The sequence below is a fragment of the Armigeres subalbatus genome, chromosome 3 (assembly GCF_024139115.2).
Source record: "Armigeres subalbatus isolate Guangzhou_Male chromosome 3, GZ_Asu_2, whole genome shotgun sequence".
NCBI lineage: Eukaryota > Metazoa > Arthropoda > Insecta > Diptera > Culicidae > Armigeres > Armigeres subalbatus.
Genome location: NC_085141.1, coordinates 262,620,633 through 262,644,027, shown reverse-complemented (window position 1 = coordinate 262,644,027; position 23,395 = coordinate 262,620,633). Strand labels below are relative to the sequence as shown.

Here is a 23,395-nt window from a genome sequence, read left to right as displayed (position 1 = left end):
TAGAGCTCTACGGAGCAAAAAGGCAGAGACAGAACAAAAAAAAAAACTTTAAAGAAAGAAAAAAAAACAAAATGTTAGATTTTTATGTCAGAAGCACAAAGAAAACTATAAATGGCCTGCATATAGACAACATCACGATCTCCCAAAACACCGCGAACTTCCCTGAAGGGTTGTTTACCTCGGGCCACAAGGGTATCCAATAATTGCTCTCTGGAGGCGTCATTTTCCGAGCAGGACCAAACTACGTGATCGATGTCATCATAATCGGCTCCGCACCTACATAAGTTGCCATCGACAAGGTTTATTCTGTACAGATGTACGTTTAGTGAATAGTGATTGGACATAAGCCTCGACATCGTGCGAATGAAGCCTCGACTTAAGTCCTCACCTCTGAACCACGCTCGCCCAGAAACTTTTGGAACTATGGAAAATAGCCACCGTCCAAGTTCGTTGTGTGTCCAATTTCTTTGCCAACTTTGAAGAGTACTCTGACGGACTAATGGGAAAAACTCGTTGCTCGAGTATTGTCTATCATAAACTTCACCTTCCTGTGCGCCCACCTTTGCCAGCGAGTCTGCCTTCTCATTGCCGTAGATTGAGCAGTGAGATGGGACCCAAACAAAGGTAATCTTGAATGATCTTTCGACCAAAACACGCATCTGCTCTCTTATGTTTGTAAGAAAGTAAGATGCGTGCTTAACAGGTTTCATCGACCGGAGTGCCTCGATAGAACTAAGACTATCCGAGAAGATGAAATAATGGTCTACGGGCTGATTGGAAATTATCCCCAAAGCGAAGTTAATTGCTGCCAGCTCAGCAACATAAACCGAACACGGTTCCTGAAGTTTTCGGAAGGTGGTTGAACTTACGTTGAAAACACCGAAGCCAGTGGATCCGTTAATGCGAGAACCATCAGTGAAATATCTGTTGTTGCAATTGACATGTTTATATTTTTCTGAAAAAAGGGAGGGAATAGATATTTGTCGAAGATGATCTGGTATTCCTTGAATAGCATATTTCATGGACAGATCGTATTCAATTGAGGAACTGTCGTTGGTGAAGTGAACTCGAGGTGGATTATAACACGGAAGACAAAGATCTGAAGAAATGTAGTTGAGATAGACTCTAAGGAATCTTGAACGACAAGTCAGTTCAAGCATTTTATCGAAGTTATCTAAGACAAGTGTGTTACTTGTTCCACATTTGACGAGTATTCTAAGTGAGAGCTCCCAGTAACGGTGCTTTAAAGGAGTGACTCCAGCAAGCACCTCCAGGCTCATGTTATGCGTTGAATGCATGCAGCCAAGGGCAATACGCAAACAACGATACTGAATTCGTTCCAATTTGATCAGGTGGCAATCAGCTGCTGAGAGGAAGCAGAAAGAGCCATACTCTAAAACAGAGAGAATAGTCGTTCTATAGAGTTTGATGAGGTCTTCCGGGTGAGCACCCCACCAGGTTCCGGAGATAGAACGTAGAAAATTGATCCTTTTCCGGCATTTTTGTATCAAATACTCAATGTGGAGTTTCCAGGTACATTTGGAATCAAACACGACCCCAAGGTATTTAGAAGATAAAGATTGGTTGATGTCATCATTCAACAGCTTGGGTTTCAGTTGAGCAGGATACCGCTTCTTAGTAAACACAACCAACTGAGTTTTTTGCGGTGAAAACTCGATCCCTAAATGTCTGGCCCAAACAGTCAGATTATCCAGGGTACTTTGCAATGGTCCTTGCAAGACAGCTGCACATGGACCTCTTAGAGAGACCACGGCATCATCTGCAAGTTGTCTGAGCGTGCATTGTCCTTCCAAACAATTGTCAATATCTTTAACATATAAATTATAAAGCAAGGGACTTAAACATGATCCTTGGGGAAGGCCCATGTAGCTATTTCTGGAAGTTGTCAGAGTGCCGAGTGTGAAGTTCATTTGTTTTTCTGACAACAAATTATACAAGAAATTGTTCAAAATAACGGGTAATCCACTACTGTGCAGATTGTCTGACAGTACTTCTATGGAAACTGAATCAAAAGCGCCCTTAATATCCAAGAATACTGAAGCCAATTGCTCCTTGTGCGCAAAGGCCAGTTGTATATCTGAAGAAAGCAACGCTAGACAATCGTTTGTTCCTTTCCCTTTTCGAAATCCATACTGAGTATTTGAAAGCAATGCATTTTCTTCGACCCAATGGTCGACTCTTGAAAGGATCATTTTCTCCAATAATTTTCTCATGCATGATAGCATGGCAATCGGTCGGTATGAATTGTGATTAGACGCTGGTTTCCCAGGCTTTTGAATAGCTATTACTTTGACCTGTCGCCATTCAGGTGGCACAATGTTGTACTCCATGAAACAGTTGTACAGGTCAAGTAATCGTCTTTTTGCGATATCTGGGAGGTTTTTAAGAAGATTGAATTTGATGTTATCGCATCCCGGAGCAGAGTTATTCGATGAGAGAAGAGACATAGAAAGTTCCAGCATTGTGAATGGGCCACCCAAAGAACCGGGATCAGTGACTGATTCTCGAAATAGCGGTTCTGCTGGTACGGAATCTGGGCAGACCTTTTTTGCGAAGTTGAATATCCATCGATTGGAGTATTCTTCACTCTCATTGTTGGAAATGCGGTTCCGCATGTTGCGAGCCGTTTTCCAAAGTGTTGTCATTGAGGTTTCTCGTGATAGTCCTCGACAAAACGTCGCCAGTAGCTACGTTTTTTGCCTTGAGAATATTTTTGAGTTTTCTTTCGAGCCTCAAATACTCTTCAAAGCTCTGACCTTCCGTGTTTACGGAAGGCCTTGAAGGCATCAGATTTCTCAGAATACAACTTAGTACATTCATCATCCCATCCAGGAGTGGCTGGTCTTCTGATGACAGATGTACTTGGAACGCGTCGTTTCTGAGCTTCTAGTGCACTTTTTTGAATCAACTCAATAAGGAATCGATATTCATCCAAAGGTGGAAGAGTATCAGTTGAGTCAATACCAATTTTTACCGCCGATGCAAATTTTTGCCAGTCAATGTTCTTCGTGAGGTCGAAAGGAACATTAACTGGCTCAGATTGTTGATAGCTACTTTTAATTGTGGTAACTATCGGCATATGGTCACTACCATGGGGATCTTGGATTACCTTCCACGTGCAATCTAATGATAGTGAATTTGAACATAAAGACAGATCAATACGGCTTTGTTGACCATTTGGTCCTATTCGAGTTACTTCACCAGTGTTCAAAATATTCAAATTGAAATCGTCACACAAATCATAGAAAATAGGCGCTCTATAATCGTCATACGTTTCGCCCCATCCAATACCATGTGCGTTCATATCACCCAATATCATTACTGGAGATGATAGGAGGGAGACTGCGCTCCAAAAATGTCGACGATTAATAGAGGCATTTGGAGGAATGTACACTGAAGCTATGCAAAGATCTTTATTCTTCACATTTACTTGGCATGCGACGATTTCTAAGCCGGGAACAGTCGGAATGGGAATTCTGTAGAAGGAGTAGCATTTTTTGATCCCCAAAAGAACGCCACCATAATGATCATTCCGATCTTGGCGAATAATATTAAAATCGTGGAAGTTGATTTCATCTTCAGAAGAAAGCCATGTTTCACAGAGTGCAAATATATCGCAATCGGAATTGCGAATCAAAAACTTGAACACGTCTAATTTGTTTTTCAGACTATGACAGTTCCACTGCAGCACAGTGATTGTATCTTGGGTATTAGCCGTATTATCCATCGAAAGATACAATTCCTGCAAGAAGGGGCCATGAAACAGTCAATTGCTTCAGATAACTTTCCACTGTTGGTATAAAAAGGTCAATGATAGGCCTCAATGAATTCGGAATATTGAATAAATTCAAAAAACGGTCCACAAGGTCCTTAAAAGAGATCAATCCTCGCTTGGACGGAATACTTTTACTAGAAGTGCGAATTACTTTTTTTCTTTCGTTGATTCTCCTAGCCGGATGTTTCTTCGAAACATCGGATTTTGGCAATGGCGGGAATGCCTTACTGCAACTAGGATCAAAAGAAGCAGTAGGGACAGGTTGCTTCGGGATTTTAAATAAACCCCATTACCGCCAGCTTTTGCCAGGCTTTTTTGGATGACTTTTGTCCTCTTGCGGCCCGATCCCGGGGAAGATGGTTGCTTCCTCTTTTCGGGCACGTGTACCTCCGCAGGATCATCCATATCGGCTGCGTCAGAGTCCAATTCATCAATGGATATGGAATCATAATAATCACTTACACGAACGGTGGCTGAAATAGCAGTCGATGCAGTGGCTGTGGCGGATGTGTCTTGCGACTTAACCATTTCCGCATACGACTGCTTGGAGCGCTGTACCAACGAGCGCTTCACTTTTTGGGTGCGCTTTTTGTACACCGGGCATTCCTGCAAACCATGGGGAGGATTCAAACCACAATAAGCACATTTTGTTGCCTGTTGCTGGCAGGACTCCTCCCGATGCCTTTCAGAACATTAACCACAACGTGGTTTGTTGTCACAAAACTCGGCAGTGTGACCAAGTTGTTTGCAATTGGTACAATTAAATACCCTTGGCACAAAAAGACGCACCGGAAACAACATATTTTCAATATCAACATATTTTGGGAGCATCGAACCGGCGAACGTCACCCGAAGCGAACCTGACTTGGAATATACCTTCTTTCCATCTACCGTGGCTGCTGAATGCAATTCCTTGCAGTCCAGAATATCCACGATAGACTCCATTGCATTCTTTAGGCGGCCTTTTCCCGCAAGCACATCCTTGCAAGTCAGGCTCGCTGCGTTTATCACACCTTCAATTTCGACCTCCCGCGAGGGGACATAAACCATATATTCAACATTGTACGCCCTGTCGCCAGCAATTTCATTCGCCACCTGGTATGTAGGTGCGGTGATGCGTAGTTTGTTCCTGTTGATCTGGCTAAAATCAAGCTTCGGAAAACGACGCGTCAAATCTCGTTTAATGCCGAGAAAATCTAGGCTTTTTACTTTCTGCCGAAAGTAAACAACCCAAGGCCCAGGCGAAGCCGCATGGTACAATCGAGTGCGCCCTCCATCTTTAGCAGGCACATTGCCTTCTCGAGTCTCCGCCTCCATTCTCACCCCGCAAGGAGGAAGGATAATTTTGCTTATACTAACTTAAAACTAATAGCAAATTAGAAAAAAACTGTAAAAAAAACTAATTCGATTAATTCTAAGCAGTCCCACTCTGTATGAAACAGAAGGGAGAACAATAAAAAGTTTTGCCACTTATCTGCCCCTGCTGCTGTAGGTAGCAGCAGTAACAATAGCCTGCTTCACTGGCGTCGCCAGAAGCAGCTACTTCACTCGCCGACAGTGATCGCCTTGGATCCGTAGGTAGGAGCACCACACAATAGCCTTTTCACTACCGAACACAATCCGCGATGAGACACAGCACACACGTCTGGCTCGTTCGAACTATCGGCACGGAGTGAAAATTGCTCATTATTGATATTGTTGTCATTCGTTTACGTGTTAAATTGCATTTTCCACGATTCAGTATTTCCTTAATAACTTTACCTGTAAGCATTAAATCGTTTCTCAACAAAAATGGTCTGTTTTCTTGTAAAATTTCCTATATTGCAGATGTACTCATATGTTTTCAGAGCTTAAAGGGGGAAACGGATTTCCATAAAATTTACTGTTTTCATAATAATTTTCCTACAAACTTCAAACCGCGCGTGTTCAGTCAAATTACATTAAAATTTGCTTATAATTTAGGAGGATTATTAAAAAAGCAAATGCAATTGTTTAAGCATCGGGGGCAAAAAAAAGTCAAAATTTTATTCACTCTAGCCTGCACATATGATGCTAAAATCTGATGTCCGCGGGATTCAATATTTAACGTGAAATACTTGCAGAAACTTTCAAAGGATTTTATAAAGGGACTTCCGGAGGATATCCTGACAGATCTTCTGAAAGACTCCCGAAGGAATTTCCAAAGGAATTTCTGGAGGAACTTCAGAAAGAATTTGTGTCGAAACTTGAAGATGAATTCTGAAGGGATTTTCTGGAAGAAATCCTGAAGGATTTTCCTGATGAATTCCTCAAAAAAAAATCGGTAGAAGTCCCGAAGCAATTTCTGAAGGAACTTTCGGAGGAACTCTTGAAGGAACTTCATGAGGTATAACTGCAAAAAATTCCGAAAAAAATCCTGGAGGAAATACCAGAGGAATTCCAGAGGCATTCTTGAAGAATCTTTTGGCAACATTCTTGGAGAATATTCGTGGCGGAACTTCCGGAAGAATTTCTGGAAGAATTGAACTGTTGCCAAAAAAAAGTGGTACATAAACCATTTTTGTCAATTTTGAGCTTTTTCATAAACAATTTCTATTTGCAAAGATCTAGTAAGGGAATGACGAAAAAGCGATTTTTTTGATAACAAAATCTTGAGATATGCACATTTTAATATCTGGTATATATCACAATGGCCATTTCGTTGCTAGAAAAGTGGTACATGTGCAGTTCCACCCAGTAAAATCAGGTTATTTAAAAAATTTCATGCTGAGGGTGGCTGGGTTTGATTCCCGGTGCAGGTCTAGACAATTTTCGTATTTTTTGGCTCGATTTCCCTGGGCATAAAAGTATCATCATGTTAGCCTCATGATATACGAATGCAAAAATGTTAACTTGGCTGAGAAACCTCGCGAATAATAACTGTGGTAGTGCTGAATGAACACTAACCAGCGAGGCGGGGGGAGGGATGTAATGCCATTAAGAAGAGAAAGAAAAGAAAATTTGGCAATGCACAATGCAAGTGTTGATTTTTTATATAGAGTTTGTTCACAGATGTTTCAAGATATTTAGGAGCGCATCTTTCAATAAAAACCAACTAAAAGTGAGTTGAGAAAATTATGTTTCTATCAGAATGTGATTGACACGTAGTGTCTTCCGCAATCATTTATTTTATTTATTCAGACTAAGACCGAAGTGGCCTGTGCGGTATATAAGAGTCTTCTCCATTCGGCTCGGTCCATGGCTACACGTCGCCAACCACGCAGTCTACGGAGGGTCCGCAAGTCATCTTCCACCTGATCGATCCACCTTGCCCGCTGCGCACCTCGTCTTCTTGTGCCCGAAATATCGTTCTCGAGAATCATTTTCACCGGATTACTGTCCGACATTCTGGCTACGCAGCACTTTCCTTTCAAAAAGTGCGCGTTGATCCTCCACGAGCATCGTCCAGGTCTCGTGTCCGTAGAGGACTACCGGTCTAATGAGCGTTTTGTAGATTGTCAGTTTGGTCTATTCGATCGGAGCGTCTTGCGGAGTCCAAAGTACGTACGATTTCCAGCCACTATGCGTCTCCGCATTTCTCTGCTGGTATCATTTTCGGCAGTCACCAGTGAGCTCAAGTACACAAACTCTTCTACCACCTCTATTTCGTCACCACCGATGCAAACTCGCGGTGGGTAGCTCACATTGTCTTCTCTTGAACCTCTTCCTATCATGTACTTCGTCTTCGACGTGTTGATGACTAGTCCGATCCGCTTGGCTTCCCTCTTCAGTCTGATGTAGGCTTCCTCCATCTTCTCAAAGTTACGTGCCATAATAACTATGTCGTCGGCGAAGTCAAATAGGTGGACGGACTTATTGAAAATTGTACCACGCGTGTTAATTCCTGCTCTTCGTATTACCCCTTCCAAAGCGATGTTGAATAGCAAACACGAAAGACCACCACCTTGCCGTAATCCTCTGCGGGTTTCGACGGGACTCGAGAATGACCCTGAAACTCGAACTATGCACATCACCCGATCCATCGTCGCTTTCATCAACCGTGTCAGTTTACCCGGAAATCCGTTTTCGTGCATTAGCTGCCATAGCTGGTCCCAATCGATTGTATCATATGCGGCTTTGAAGTCGATAAACACATAATGTGTGGGCACGTTGTATTCGCGGTATTTCTGAAGTACTTGGCGAATGGCAAACAACTGGTCCGCGGTGGAGCGTTCGCCCATAAAACCCGCTTGGTACTGCCCAACGAACTTCCTTGAAGTTGGTGCTAGTCGACGGCATAAAATTTGGGAGAGTACGTTGTAGGCGGCGTTCAGCAATGTGATTGCGCGGTAGTTGCTACAATCCAGCTTATCGCCCTTTTTGTAGATAGGACACACGACACGTTCCATTCACTCCTGCGGCAAAACTTCCTCCTCCCAAATCTTGGTAATGACCCAGTGCAGCGCTCTAGCCAGTGCCTCACCACCGTGTTTAAATAGCTCTCCTGGTAGTTGGTCAACCCCAGGGGCTTTGTTGTTCTTCAGCCGACCAATCTCCTCCTGGATTTCCTGGAGATCCGGAGCTGGTAAAATTATGTCCTGCGCGCGTTCTCCCAGGTCCATCACCATACCGCCATCTTCGTCTGCCATATCGCCATTCAGGTGTTCTTCGTAGTGCTGCCACCACTTTTGGATCACCTCACGCTTGTTCGTAAGAAGGTTCCCGTTTATGTCCTTACACATATCAGGCACGTGGCCCTTACGTGAACGGTTTAACTTCTCATAGAACTCTCATGTGTTATTAGCGCGGTACAGTTGCTCCGTCTCTTCACGATCTCGATCTTCCTGCTGGCGCTTTTTCCTCCGGAAAATCGAGTTTTGTCTGTTCCGCGCCCGTTTATATCATGCCTCGTTTGCCCTCGTGCGGTGTTGCAGCAATCTCACCCATGCTGCATTTTTCTCTTCCACTAACTGCTCACATTCACCGTCATACCAGTCGTTTCTCTGATCCGGGGGCACTGTGGCAAGTGCAGCGGTTGCGGTGCTTCCAATTTAGGATCGAATATCTCTCCAGCCATCTTCAAGAGACGCGCCTAGCTGCTCTTCCGTTGGGAGTGCCACTTCCAGCTGCTGCGCGTATTCTTGGGCTAGTCTACCGTCTTGTAGCCGTCCAATGTTAAGCCGCGGCGTCCGACTTCGACGCGTGTTGTACACTGTCGAGAGTTTTGAGCGTAGACATACTGCAACGAAATAGTGGTCGGAATCAATATTCGCACTGCGGTAAGTGCGGACGTTCGTGATGTCGGAGAGAAATTTACCGTCGATTAGAACGTGGTCGATTTGGTTTTCCGTTTCTTGGTTAGGTGATCTCCATGTGGCCTTGTGGATATTTCTGCGTGGAAAGAAGGTGCTTCGGACTACCATTCCGCGGGAGGCTGCGAAGTTTATGCATCGTTGGCCGTTGTCACTCCATACGGTGTGCAGACTATCCGGTCCGATGACCGGTATATACATTTCCTCCCTTCCTACCTGTGCGTTCATGTCACCGATGACGATTTTGACGTCCGCAGTGGGCATCCATCGTATGTCTGCTCCTGCTGTGCGTAGAACGCTTCTTTCTCGTCGTAGGGTCTCCTTTCGTGTGGGCAGTGCACTATGGTCCAGGATACAGATTTACGCGGAAAGATGAATTTTACGCCAAAACCATATTTTTTAGAAAAAACTGTTGTTCTACAAAATTGTTCGAAATAGTAAGGCCATCATTATGGATTTACCAAAAAATAGGGTGGCCCATCATATAAAAAAAATTAGAAAATATTTTTTTTATTTCTCAGAATATTGACATGTTATGTTCTACAAAGTTGTAGCGCAGCTAATTCCGATCCATTTTGCAAAAAAAACTTTTTCTATAGCTCTTAAGTTGGCTGATTTAGAGCAATTTTACATAATTGGATTAGGGTGTACCTCAAAAAAACAGTATTTTTGATCTAATTTTTTTGTTTCAGATTTCTCGAAAAAGTCGTCTTCAGGTGACTTTTAGAGCTCAAAAAAATACAACTTTTGATGGGTAAATATGCACAATACCTTTTTCTGATCAAAAGTTATAATCATTTTTCTGTCAAAATTACATTTTTTTCATAAGTTGATATCTCCGGTTAGGGCAGACCAAAAAAATATGTTTACACGGCATCTAAAAGAGAAATTAATATTCTTCATTATGTCAAAAAATTGGGGATATGTTATTTTTTTATCTCAAGTTTCACCAATTTTACTAAAATCATGTTTTTTTGAATAAATTGATATAACTCGACAACGGAAGAAGATACAGACGATATTCTTATAGCAAACACGCGTTTTGAAAAGCCCCAAAAGTCTTCAGAAGGTGATATCTGTGAAAAATAAAAAATGAAATGAGCAGATCATAAATTTTGTTTTTTGAGGGACACCCTAATCCTGGTAAGTAAAATTACTCTAAACAAGTGAGCTTAAGAGCTACATAAAAAGTTTATATAGCAAAATTGATTGGAAAAAGCTGCGCTACAACTTTGTAGAACATTTCACGTCAATATTCCGCAAAATAAAAAAAATGAAAATTTTACATTTTTATAAAATGGCCCACCCTATTTTTCGGTAACTCTATAATAAGGGCCCAAGTATCCAGAACAACTTTGTAGAACAAATTTTGTTTCTTAAAAGTATGCTTCAGACCGAAAATGCATCTTTTCTGGTAAATCTTGCAATACGATGATAATGATAAAACTTATAAAAAGTGTTAGAGCTGTAGATTTTTTATTTTTCATTTCTCACGAATGTCATCTTCTGAAGACTTTTGGGGCTGTTCAAAACGCGTGTTTTGCTATAAGAATATCGTCTGTATCTTTTTCTGTTGTCGAGTTATATTAATTTATTTGAAAAAACATGATTTTAGTAAAATTGGTAAAACTTGAGATAAAAAAATAACATATCCCCAATTTTTTGACATAATAAAGAATATTAATTTATCTTTCAAATTCCGTGTAAACATATTATTTTGGTCTGCCCTAACCGGAGATATCAACTTATGAAAAAAATGTAATTTTGACAGAAAAACGATTATAACTTTTGATCGGAAAAAGATATTGTGCATATTTACCCATCAAAAGTTGCATTTTTTTTAGCTCTAAAAGTCACCTGAAAACGACTTTTTCGAGAAATCTAAAACAAAAAAATTAGATCAAAAATACTGTTTTTTTGAGGTACACCCTAATCCAATTAGGTAAAATTGCTCTAAATCAGCCAACTTAAGAGCTACAGAAAAAGTTTTTTTAGCAAAATTGATTGGAATAAGCTACGCTACAGCTTTGTAGAACATAACATGTCAATATTCCAAGAAATAAAAAAAGTATTTTCTAATTTTTTTTATATGATGGGCCACCCTATTTTTTGGTAAATCCATAATGATGGCCTTACTATTTTGAACAATTTTGTAGAACAACAGTTTTTTCTAAAAAATATAGTTTTGGCGTAAAATTCATCTTTCCGCGTAAATCTGTATCCTGGACCATAGTGCAGTGTTGATGATGCTATAGTTGAAAAAACGGCCTTTTTTTTTTTTTTTTTTTTTTTACTAATTTGATTTGCTAATTATCTAATACATGCATTTATCTCTTAGACTAGGTGTTCCGTGTTTTCTTAACACTATCATCCTTATTTGCTATGTTACGCTTTTAGATATTATTAATACATTTCAATTGCCTCTGGCAGTTAAGATATTTCCTCTGGTTGAATTAAACCATGTAGGAATTACAATGTTTTCTACTTAAACTAAACTTAACCTAATTTATACTAAGGGTACAAGGAGCTAATCGTTGCAATAGAAGATTGCAACGATTTTTGTCTAAAATTGGAAATTATTTTGTTGGACATTTGTTGCAATGTCTCAATATTAGAAATTCTATGAAGTTCATTGGTACTATACCACGGAGGTAACTTCAGAATCATTTTCAAAATTTTATTTTGAATCCTCTGAAGTGCCTTCTTTCTGGTATTGCAGCAACTAGTCCATATTGGCACAGCACACAACATGGCTGGTCTAAAAATTTGTTTGTAAATCAAAAGTTTGTTCTTAAGACAAGGTTTTGATTTTCTGTTTATAAGTGGATATAGACACTTAATATATTTGTTACATTTGGCTTGAAGGCCTTCAATGTGATTTTTAAAAGTTAATTTTTGATCTAGCAGAAGTCCTAAATATTTAGCTTCGCTAGACCAATTAATTGGAACCCCATTCATAGTGACAATATGTCTGCTAGAAGGTTTCAAATAAGAAGCTCTCGGCTTATGTGGGAAAATTATAAGCTGAGTTTTGGAAGCATTCGGGGAAATTTTCCATTTTAGCAAGTAAGTGGAGAAAATATCCAAACTTTTTTGCAATCTACTACAAATGACACGAAGGCTTCGCCCTTTGGCTGAGAGACCTGTGTCATCTGCAAACAAAGATTTTTGACACCCTGGTGGTAAATCAGGTAAGTCAGAAGTAAAAATGTTATACAATATGGGCCCCAGTAGGCTGCCTTGGGGAACACCAGCTCTAACAGGTAATCTATCAGATTTAGAATTCTGATAGTTTACCTGCAGTGAGCGATCTGATAAATAATTTTGGATCAGTTTAATAATGTACAGAGGAAAATTAAAATTCATCAATTTTACAATCAAACCTTCATGCCAAACACTATCAAATGCTTTCTCTATTTCAAGAAGAGCAACTCCAGTCGAATATCCTTCAGATTTGTTGAGCCGAATTAAGTTCGTAACTCTTAATAACTGATGAGTGGTTGAATGCCCATGGCGAAAACCAAATTGCTCATCAGCAAAAATAGAATTGTCATTAATATGAACCATCATTCTATTTAAAATAATCTTTTCAAACAGTTTGCTTATTGAAGAAAGCAAACTGATTGGGCGATAACTAGAAGCCTCAGCTGGATTTCCGGCTTCAAAATTGGAACAACTTTGGCGTTTTTCCATTTATCTGGGAAGTATGCCAATTGGAAACATTTGTTAAATAAATTAACCAAAAAGGATAAAGAGCTCTCAGGAAGTTTTTTGATAAGTATGTAGAAAATACCATCATCACCCGGGGCTTTCATATTTTTAAATTTTCTAGTAATAGATCTCACTTCATCCAAATTAGTTCCCAACGAAGGGTCAAAAACATTATCTTGGTTGAGAATGTCTTCGAAGCTTCGTGTAACCTGATCCTCAATTGGACTAGTGAGACCTAGACTAAAATTATGGGCACTCTCGAACTGCTGAGCAAGTTTTTGAGCCTTTTCGCCATTTGTTAATAAAATTTTATTTCCCTCTTTAAGCGCTGGAATTGGCTTTTGAGGTTTTTTTTTAAAAGAATTTTCGTTAATTTCCAAAAGGGTTTCGAACTGGGATCCAACTTCGAGACATTATTCTCAAAGTTGGTATTTCTCAGAATAGCGAAACGTTTTTTAATTTCATTTTGCAAATCTCGCCAAATAACTTTTAAAGTAGGATCGCGAGTTCTTTGGTATTGCCTTCGCCTCACATTTTTAAGACGGATCAGTAGCTGAAGATCGTCGTCAATAATAATGGAGTTGAATTTAATTTCACATTTAGGAATTGCAATGCCTCTGGCTTCGACAATTAAATTTGTCAAAGATACGAGAGCATTATCAATATCACTTTTGGTATCGAGAGGAATATCAACATCAAAATTCCTATCGATATACGTTTTGAGAAATCCCAATCAGCTCTATGATAATTAAAAGTAGAGCTGATTGGATTATAAATGGCTTCTTGTGAGATTTCAAATGTCACAGGAAGGTGATCAAGTCAAAGTCAGCATGAGTTACCAATTGGCCACACAGCTGACTTGAATCCGTTAAAACTAAATCAATTGTAGAAGGATTTCGACTGGAAGAAAAACAAGTTGGTCCATTGGGATATTGAATAGTATAATATCCCGCAGAACAATCTTCAAATAAAATTTTACCATTGGAATTGCTTTGAGCATTATTCCATGAACGGTGTTTGGCATTGAAGTCACCAATTACGAAGAATTTAGATTTGTTGCGAGTCAGAATTTGAAGATCAGCTTTCAACAAATTCTTTTGCTGCCCATTGCATTGAAAAGGCAAGTAAGCTGCAATGAAGGAAAATTTTCCAAAATTTGTTTCAACAGAAACTCCCAAGGTTTCAAAAACTTTGGTTTTGAATGAAGAAAATAATCTATGTTTGATACGTCTATTGATGACAATGGCGACCCCACCACAGGCGCTGTCAAGACGATCATTTCTGTAGATAAAATAATTTGGATCTCTTTTAATGGAGAGTCCTGGTTTTAAATAGGTTTCTGTTATAATGGCAATATGCACATTATGAACTGTTAGGAAGTTGAATAATTCATCTTCCTTACCCTTTAGAGAGCGGGCATTCCAATTTAGAACTTTCACACAATTATTTGGATCCATTGAAACGGAGTCCGATAACAATTTTTTGTGTGTACTTTATACCAACCTGAACAGCTTCTGGAATGGTATTTGCTTTGAACATTGCATCAATCATGTGATGCAATTGTTCAGTTAAAAATCAAAATCGGAAGCAGTCATGCTACCTGAATCGGCAACATGACCATTATTTTCCGTTGGGACATGGGTATAAACCTCATTTTGAGAAGAGAAATTTTGTCTACCAGCAGCGATGTTTGCATACGAAGGTACATTCGAAAATTGGAATTTACTGAAGTGCTTGCTACCCGTTGACGAGCGGCAAAAATTGTTTGTGAATTGTGGTGGGTATGAATTGCTCGACCGGTAACTGGTTTCGAAATTTGAGCGTTTGAAAAATTTCTACCCGTCGAATCTGGGATCCGATTGGAATTTCCCGTCATCAATTTTGCACGGGAATTCAAAACTTTTTGCGTGAAGGGCATTCCCAGAAATTGGATTTATTATTACCCCCACAATTTGCACACTTAAATTTATTGGAATCTTCTCTCACAGGACAAGCGTCCTTGGCGTGAGAGGTTCCACCACAAATCATGCATTTAGCATCCATGTGGCAATGTTTGGTTCCGTGACCCCACTTTTGGCACTTACGGCACTGAGTGGGATTTTGGAAATTTCCCCATGCCTGCGGAAATGTTCCCATGTAACACGGACATGGGACATAATACAGGCCTTTTCCAACTTTTCATATTATTTAGTTCACTTTTGTTAAAATGAACTAAATAAAATTCTTGAGAAATGCCCCTTTGGGAAGTACCAGAGTGGGATTTCTTTTTCATCTTAATTACTTGGACTGGTGAAAATCCAAGTAATTCAGAAATTTCAATTTTAATCTCATCCAGTGATTTGTCATCACTGGGCAGACCTTTCAAGACGACTTTGAACAATCGCTCAGTTTTGTCATCGTATGTGAAGAATTTATGGCGCTTCTCAGTTAAATACTGGAGAAGACGTTTGCGATCGTCAAAGGATCCCGGCAAAACGCGGCAGTCACCCTTCCTAGCAATCTGAAATGAAACCTTGATCCCCCGAAGGTTACTCAAGATTTCATTCCGAAAGCCAGAAAACTCGGCAACAGATACCACAATTGGCGGAATCCGTTGTTTCTTCGCATGAATCGAATCACCTGGGCTAGAGGTAGATTCGATTTCCTCAAATTCGTTATTAATCAAATCGAACTGATTGCTCAGTTCGATGGGAGAAGAAATAATGTCAACGTTAGATTTAGAAGGAATTTCTGAAGTCTCCAGCTTCCTTCTATTTTTTCCGCGCTTGGGCAGGACGGTCTTGAAACCTTGTTTCTTTGAAGGAAGTGGAGAATTCAGAGACTCCCCCTTCCTCTTGTTTTTATTAATGCTCATTGCTGAGCGTGGAGACGTGACCTTCTAAGAGGTTTTTTCCCAGAACGGTGTCCCTGCAGGATTACCACCGCTTGTCGGAATTTTACTTCCGCAAACGGGTCCAACGTAAAACGAAGGCACGGGTCCTTGCAAAGATCGTAACGGGATCAGTGGGTAGAAATAGCGCTAAGAAGCACCGTTGAAATTAAAATAGCTTCGGGTAGTATTAAAAACTTCCTTCCGCAAAGAGAGAAAGAACCGCACAGCACGAAAGCACGATGCGGTCTGAATCGTTCTCGTTCGTACGGTTCTTTTAACTGCGGTTGTTCAGAACGTGCGAAATGATAATCAACACCGTCCAATTTCGTTTTCCACCCACCGCTCCCCGGCCATCATGGGTAGAGGTTGCCGAGTTTGTGCGACAATTGGATACCGATGTGTCTCTCATATGGAAACGGTATACAAAACAGCAATGGATCGGTCGCTGTTCGTAAAATTCGTTTCGATGGATGCAATGCAGGAGTTTTTGAGGAAGAATAAGGAACCGCGAAAATTTCACTATTCTAGCGGGATTGCAGTGGAAGTTAATATGACGGCTGCCGGTAGTAATATGTAATACATACGTGTATTTGACTTGCCACCAGAACTACCGGATAACGAGCTAGAACAGCGTCTTGCGGAGTACGGAGAAGTAGATCGCGTGGTCCGGGCAAAATTCCCGCCAAAGTTAGGACTCGACCATATGTACACCGGAGTGAGAGGTGTTTACATAGACGTGAAGACGGAAATTCCTTCATCGCTGGAAGTGTCAAATTGGAGAGGAAATGTGTTCTACAAGGATCTACGAAAAAAATGCTTCGTGTGTCGGGCAGAAGGGCATCGAAAGGATGCGTGTCCCCAAAGGAAAAATGGGAATCAGCAAAAGGAGCAAGCAGCCGGTGCGAACACGCAAAACGGACAGCGGAAATCATACTCTGGGGTCGTTATTGGCTTCGAAGCAGCATCGGGACAAACATCGGCGGAAGCAATGGAGAATGACGTCATTGAAGTGCCAGAGGAAGATGTAGTGGAATTGGACAGCGGCTCAACGGAACGAATGGAAGCATTCGAAATACCCAACTCGATGGTAGAACGCGAGAAGTTAGCGGAAAAAATAGTCTTCAAGAACAAAACAGATCGGGTCTGGTTTGTGAAGAAGGCAATAATGGGCTACACGGACTACCACAGAAAGATAAAAGAGGAAGAGGAAAAAAAGAAACTAGCGCAATCGACGAGTCAGCGACGGGAACATTCTGTTACGGTTGGATCGATAGACCATTCCCCGCCAAAGAAGACATCTCGCAGAGAAACTGATAGTTCTTCGGATTAATTTGTCATATTAATTCTGATGTTTTCGGCTCCGTAGAGTTTTTTATTAAACATTTGAGCCTAATAAATAAACTAACTGGTAAAAAAAAATTAGATCGGTAATTGCGTTCCGATGTGAAGATCAAAATAACTTTCTACAGACACGTCGAAAATGCCGCCGCTGTCAAGGAAAGTTCAAACGAATGCTGCTATCGGGATTTTTTTTTAACCAGCCCACAACTCTATGTTGCGTATTATGGTCCCGGGGGTGGCCATAATAGGCAATCTAGCTACATTATTTTAAAATAGTTATTTGAGTGGTAAAAATGAATGTTTCAGCATGTTTTATGTACGAAACGCATTGCTGTTACTTGTCATCTGTTGCTACAGAATGGCAATATGTCATGAGCCTGACCCTAGCGAAGCAATTGAAGTGAATTTACGCCCTTAAGGGGTCCATTACTAGCACTCACTCCCTAGATTAATCTTGTTTTTTTTTCTATCAAATAGGTCATTCATTCTAAACTTAATAACTACAACCTACAAGGTACCCGCAGGAGTCTCACAGAAGGAGAGATTTTCTTTTTTATATCAAAATGTTGCGTTTTCATATCATTGTCCACGGCGATCGGTGAAAACCTCAAACTTCTATGAGTCGATATTGAAGGGACCATCGACTAATGGTAATATCGAGATGTGCAATAGAAAATCATTGGAGAGCTGTTTGAAGGAACCATCACAGTAACCCAGAAACATTTTTTTAATTTGACTCAGTACTCAATTTCAAATGAAGAACAATTTCAAGCGAATAACCAACTTTTTGAAGACTTGTGGTCAGGGTAGACAATGTGATCTAAATCGATTTCAAACGCATAACCATCTATATGTTAGAAAACATGGGATAGAGCTGCCGCAAGCGGCACAGTACATTTAATATAACCATGAAAATGTCCTCTCCTACGGGTCGCAGGGCACCTCAAAGGATCCAAGAGTAGACAATATCACTAATCAACTCCAAGCACATGACCATCTGTTTGATAGAATATAACAAAGAAAGAGCCACCACACGGCATATTTTGGTGTTAAAATTGAAATGTACTCTTCTACGGGCTCCCGGGGGCACATCATAGGTTCTAAGGGTGGACAATATGTCAATAATCGATTTCGAGGGCACCTATTTGGAGGAAAATCACGACGAAAGAGCCGACGCATGACATATTTTAGTGTAAAAATGGAAATTTCATCTTCTACGTGTTCTCCGAGGGAAGCTCATAGGTTTCAAATGAAGCCAATGTGGTCACTTATCGATTTCGAGCGCACGACAATCTGTTTGGTGGGAAAACACCGAAAGAGCCGCCGCACGGCTTATCTTCTTCTTCTTCTTCTTCTTCTTATTGGCATTACATCCCCACACTGGGACAGAGCCGCCTCGCAGCTTAGTGTTCATTAAGCAATTCCACAGTTATTAACTACGAGGTTTCTAAGCCAAGTTACCATTTTTGCATTCGTATATCATGAGGCTAGCACGATGATACTTTTATGCCCAGGGAAGTCGAGACAATTTCCAATCCGAAAATTGCCTAGACCGGCACCGGGAATCGAACCCAGCCACCCTCAGCATAGTCTTGCTTTGTAGCCGCACGTGTTACCGCACGGCTAAGGAGGGCCCTCCGCCGCACGGCTTATATTGGTGTAAAAATGGAAATGTCCCCTTCTACGGGTTCCCCGGAGGTATATATGTTGGTGTAAAAATGGAAATGTCATCTTCTACGTGTTCTCCGAGGGAACCTCATAGGTTCCAAATGTAGCCAATGTGGTCACTTATCGATTTCGAGCGCACGACCATCTGTTTGGTGGGTGCACCTCAGAGGCTGCAAGAGTGGCCAATGTGGTCACTTATCGATTTCGAGCGCATAATCATCTAGTTTGTGGGAAATCATGACGAAAAAGACGCCGCACGGCATATTTTCGTGCTCCTACGGGTTCCCCGGGGCACCTTGCATGTACCAGGAGTGGCCAATGTGGTCATTTATTGATTTCAAGCATATAACCATCTGTTTGGTGGAAAATCATGACAAAAGAGCCGCCGCATGGCATATTTTGGTGATGAAACGGAAATGTCCAAGAGTGGCCAATGTGGTCAATTATCGATTTCAATCATCTGCCGCACGGCATGTTTTGGCGTTAAAATGGAAATGTACTTTTCTACGGAATCCCGGGGGGCATCTCATAGGTTATAAGGCTGGAAAATATGTCAATAATCAATTTCAAGGGCACCTATTTGAAGGAAAACCACGACGAAAGAGCCGCCGCATGACATATGTTGGTGTAAAAATGGAAATGTCATCTTCTACGTTTTCTCCGAGGGAACCTCATAGGTTCCAAATGTAACTAATGTGGTCACTTATCGATTTCGAGCGCACGACAATCTGTTTGGTGGGAAAACACACCGAAAGAGCCGCCGCACGGTTTATATTGGTGTAAAAATGGAAATGTACCTTTTTACGGGTTCCCCGACGGCACCTCATAGGCTCCAAGAGTGGCCAATGTGGTCACTTATCGATTTCGAGCGGATTATCATCTATTTTGTGGAAAATCATGACGAAAGAGCCGCCGCACGGCATATTTTGGTGCTAAAAAGGAAATGTCCTCTTTTACGGGTTCCACGGGGGCACCTTATAGGCTCCAAGAGTGGCCAATTTGGTCAATTATCGATTTCAAGCGCAAAATCATTTATTTTGTGGAAAATCATGACGAAAGAGCCGCCGCACGGCATATTGTGGTGCTAAAACAGAAATGTCCCCTCCCTGGGAGCACCTTGCATGTACCAGGAGTGGCCAATGTGGTCACTTATCGATTTCAAGCGCATAACCATCTGTTTGGTGGAAAATCATGACGAAAGAGCGGCCGCACGGCATATTTTGGTGCTAAAACGAAAAAGGTCCCCTCCTGCGGGTTCCCCGGGGGCACCTTGCATATACCAGGAGTGGCCTCTTTCGTCGGAAGCCCTCTCATGGACCATACATTACCGTTTTAAGAGAATCTATGAAGAATTAGCGATCGAATGGCATATATGGAGCGATTTTTATGCTCCCCTTATATGACCGACAAGGTCCCCGTGGAAGTCGTTTCCCGGTGGCCATTGTCTCCAGAACCAGCATATCTTATTCGTAACTTTTTTTGTGGGGTCGTTCCTGTTGCATCTTAAAATACTTTTTTCATGTCCACAAAATATTAAAAGTCAAGAAATTTCAGAACGATTGGATTATCAGGTAAAAAGTTATTCTACTTTGAAGTTTCGTTTTGGGTCATATTGACCCCAACATCTTACTAAGGTTAATAAACAAGGGGCCTTCCTTAGCCGTGCGGTAAGACGCGCGGCTACAAAGCAAGACCATGCTGAGGGTGGCTGGGTTCGATTCCCGGTGCCGGTCTAGGCAATTTTCGGATTGGAAATTGTCTCGACTTCCCTGAGCATAAAAGTATCATCGTGCTAGCCTCATGATATACGAATGCAAAAATGGTAACCTGGCTTAGAAACCTCGCAGTTAATAACTGTGGAACTGCTTAATGAGCACTAAGCTGCGAGGCGGCTCTGTCCCAGTGTGGGGATATAATGCCAATAAGAAGAAGAAGAATAATAAACAAGTCTTGTAAAAGTTCCACTGTCTTATCTATTGCAACATCATGCTTAATTGTTAGCTCCATAAAAAAAACAAATTGCTGATAAGCCTGATGCCCGCCTTTGCATAAGTATGTATCTTGTGTGGCAAGTACAATGGATACTCTATGGGAGTCTTGAATGTCTTCCACCCGAAAGCATCATATACTGGACCGAGAATCGAATACCCCATCTCGCAAGACTAACTGGACACTGCAAATACTTATTAATAAATAATGTAAGCACTCAAAAAAATATTGTCAGAAAAGATTACAAACCCAGTCAACACAAAATCGTATATGATGCAGCATAATATACTAAAGTGGAGGCGATATACGTACATGTTGTATGAGGAAGTACTTATACCGTCTCCACTTTAGCATATTATACGGCATCATATACGATCTTGTGTTGGCTGGGAAATTGTTAGGTCTCATACAATATTTGTACAGCAATTCCGCCCAGTTCCTATACAGGTTTTGTCAAATTCTTGTACAGAATTGTTAGATAATCTAACAACCGCCAGTAGGGTGAAACTTTAAAAAAAAAGATGTTTGGAAATGTTCACTCAAAAAAAGAAATTACTATATTCTTATGATTATTTCGAATTCCATTTATATGTATTGTTTTAAAACAGAGACCATCCTTTTAAAACTTTCCCGTCCCTGTGCCAAACATCTAGGTGCCTTTATAATTTCTATTTTTGTTAAACTCGCTAAGATATAAGCATTCAGCATGGTTATCGTGCGGCATTGAAATCCGTACATCTGAGGGCATGAAAGTCTTCAGGCAGTGATGATTTCACATTTGAAAAGCTCATTGAATTGGTGACGATGACACTTTATCTCCATTAATTCAATTTTTACCCAAGTTTCACCTTAAACGGAAATTCGTTCACTCATTGTGCATTGAGCCAATAAAAATACTCCATAAGCTTTTTATCGGAACACTAATTCACCCATGCAGTTACAATTACGACTACCTATAGCAAGACTTCCGACTTCCAAGCCATGTATATTTATGTACCTACTTACACAAACATCACAACGCTAAACACAGAATGATAAGATATCATGTTTGATATCGCAAACCCCGATTTGCTCTGGCTATCTCACGTCTCTTATCACTGCACAATTTCAATGGATTCATAAAAAATCGACATCTTCCTTCGTCAGGTCTTACGCACTGCTCAGTTTCGAAACCATCGGTGCGCAGTGAGTGAGTGTGCTGCTTTGCTGAATAAACCATCATTCCAAGAAAATGGCTTCCCTCAGACCACTGGCTCCTGAATTGGCGGAAATAGCCAAAAATGAATTGAACGAGGTACCAGCACGAATCCCGGAGGATCTGGTCGCTCTGAGGGCCTGGCTTTCGAAGCAACCACACCTCAATCCTCGCACCGATGATCAATTTCTGGTAAACTTCCTCCGTGGATGCAAATACAGCTTGGAGAAAACCAAAGAAAAGTTGGAAAACTACTATACCGTCAAGTCGGCGATTCCAGAATTTTTCGACAACCGTGATCCGACAAATGCAAAAATTCAAGAAAATGCAATGTTAGGGTAGGTAAACCATCTTAATAATGTTAGTCCGGTTGATCAGATAACGTTTGCATTCTTTTTCGTAGAGTCAACCTGCCGCTTCCACATACAATGGGACCTGACGGACCACGAATCGTGCTTGCGCGAATGGGATCATACGACCCTAGCTTGTATTCAATAGTAGACATAATGAAGGTGTGCTACATGATCAGTGATCTGCTGCTCTTAAATGACGATACAACTGTCATTGCTGGCCACATGGTGCTCGTTGATCTCCGAGGACTTTCCTTAGCAACGCTATCTCAGTTTAGTCCCACATTTATAAAGTAGGTTGATCTGGGCACTAATCTTCGGAGTTTGATGGAAACAAAATTGTTTCGCTTGTTTCAGGAAAATGACATCGGTAATAGAAGCTTTTCCAATCCGAATCAAAGGCATCCACTTTGTGAATCCATCGACTGGATTTGACGCTCTCTTCAGAATGTTCCACGGGTTTCTGAGCAAGAAGATTCAAGACCGCATTGCTGTACACGACAACTTCGACGGGCTGCACCAGGTTATTCCGAAATCTTTTCTACCGGAAGAGTACGGAGGTAGTGGCGGAAAATTGGATACTATCATTGCGGATTGCCGCGACAATCTAGTGGCCCATCGCCAGACTTTCCTAGACGATGCGAAATACCGCAATGATGAACGAAAACGAATAGGAAAACCGAAAACTGCTAGTGCGTTGTTCGGCGTTGAGGGTTCTTTCAGAAGCTTGGAGTTCGATTAATCAAAGGTCTAAGATATGTTTTTTGTGCAGGTGTTGTCAAAAACAAATACATTTAAAGGTTGTAAGTGAAACATGAAGTTTTATTCGAGATAGTTCATGGCCCCGACGTCTTTTGTTTAGTCACAAACAACTAATAGTATTTTTATAGTATTGATGAATATATCAAAATCCTGATTAATCCACCTAGCGGTAATCGTGCTTCGTGCTTTCTCGTGTATTATAAAAAATAGTATTTTGGCCATTTCTTTTGAGCCCATAGTGAGATTTGGCCAATTTTCAATGGGAAACAATGGAAGAGTATTCTGCGGCGAATGCAACTTGTTGCAATCGGTTGAAGATAAGTGCCTGAAAAATGAGTGACACTTTTTTACGCGATTATTCCGTAAAAAACAGTATTTTAGCCATAACTTCCGATCCCATGGTCCAATCTGACCAATTTTCAATAGGACACAATGGGATAG

The 23,395-nt window shown here is 41.0% G+C and overlaps 1 protein-coding gene across 1 annotated transcript in view; it reads left to right on the top strand.

Annotated features, from left to right (window-relative positions):
- LOC134224001 (alpha-tocopherol transfer protein-like) overlaps positions 1-23,005 on the top strand; it is a 30,617-nt gene extending 7,612 nt beyond the window's left edge. The window contains exons 2-4 of the mRNA XM_062703243.1: positions 21,794-22,180; positions 22,246-22,485; positions 22,550-23,005. Coding sequence (XP_062559227.1) covers positions 21,879-22,180; positions 22,246-22,485; positions 22,550-22,934 — 927 coding nt within the window. The 5' untranslated portion in view covers positions 21,794-21,878 and the 3' untranslated portion in view covers positions 22,935-23,005. The remainder of the gene's footprint in view (positions 1-21,793; positions 22,181-22,245; positions 22,486-22,549) is intronic.
- The last annotated feature ends 390 nt before the right edge of the window (positions 23,006-23,395 follow it).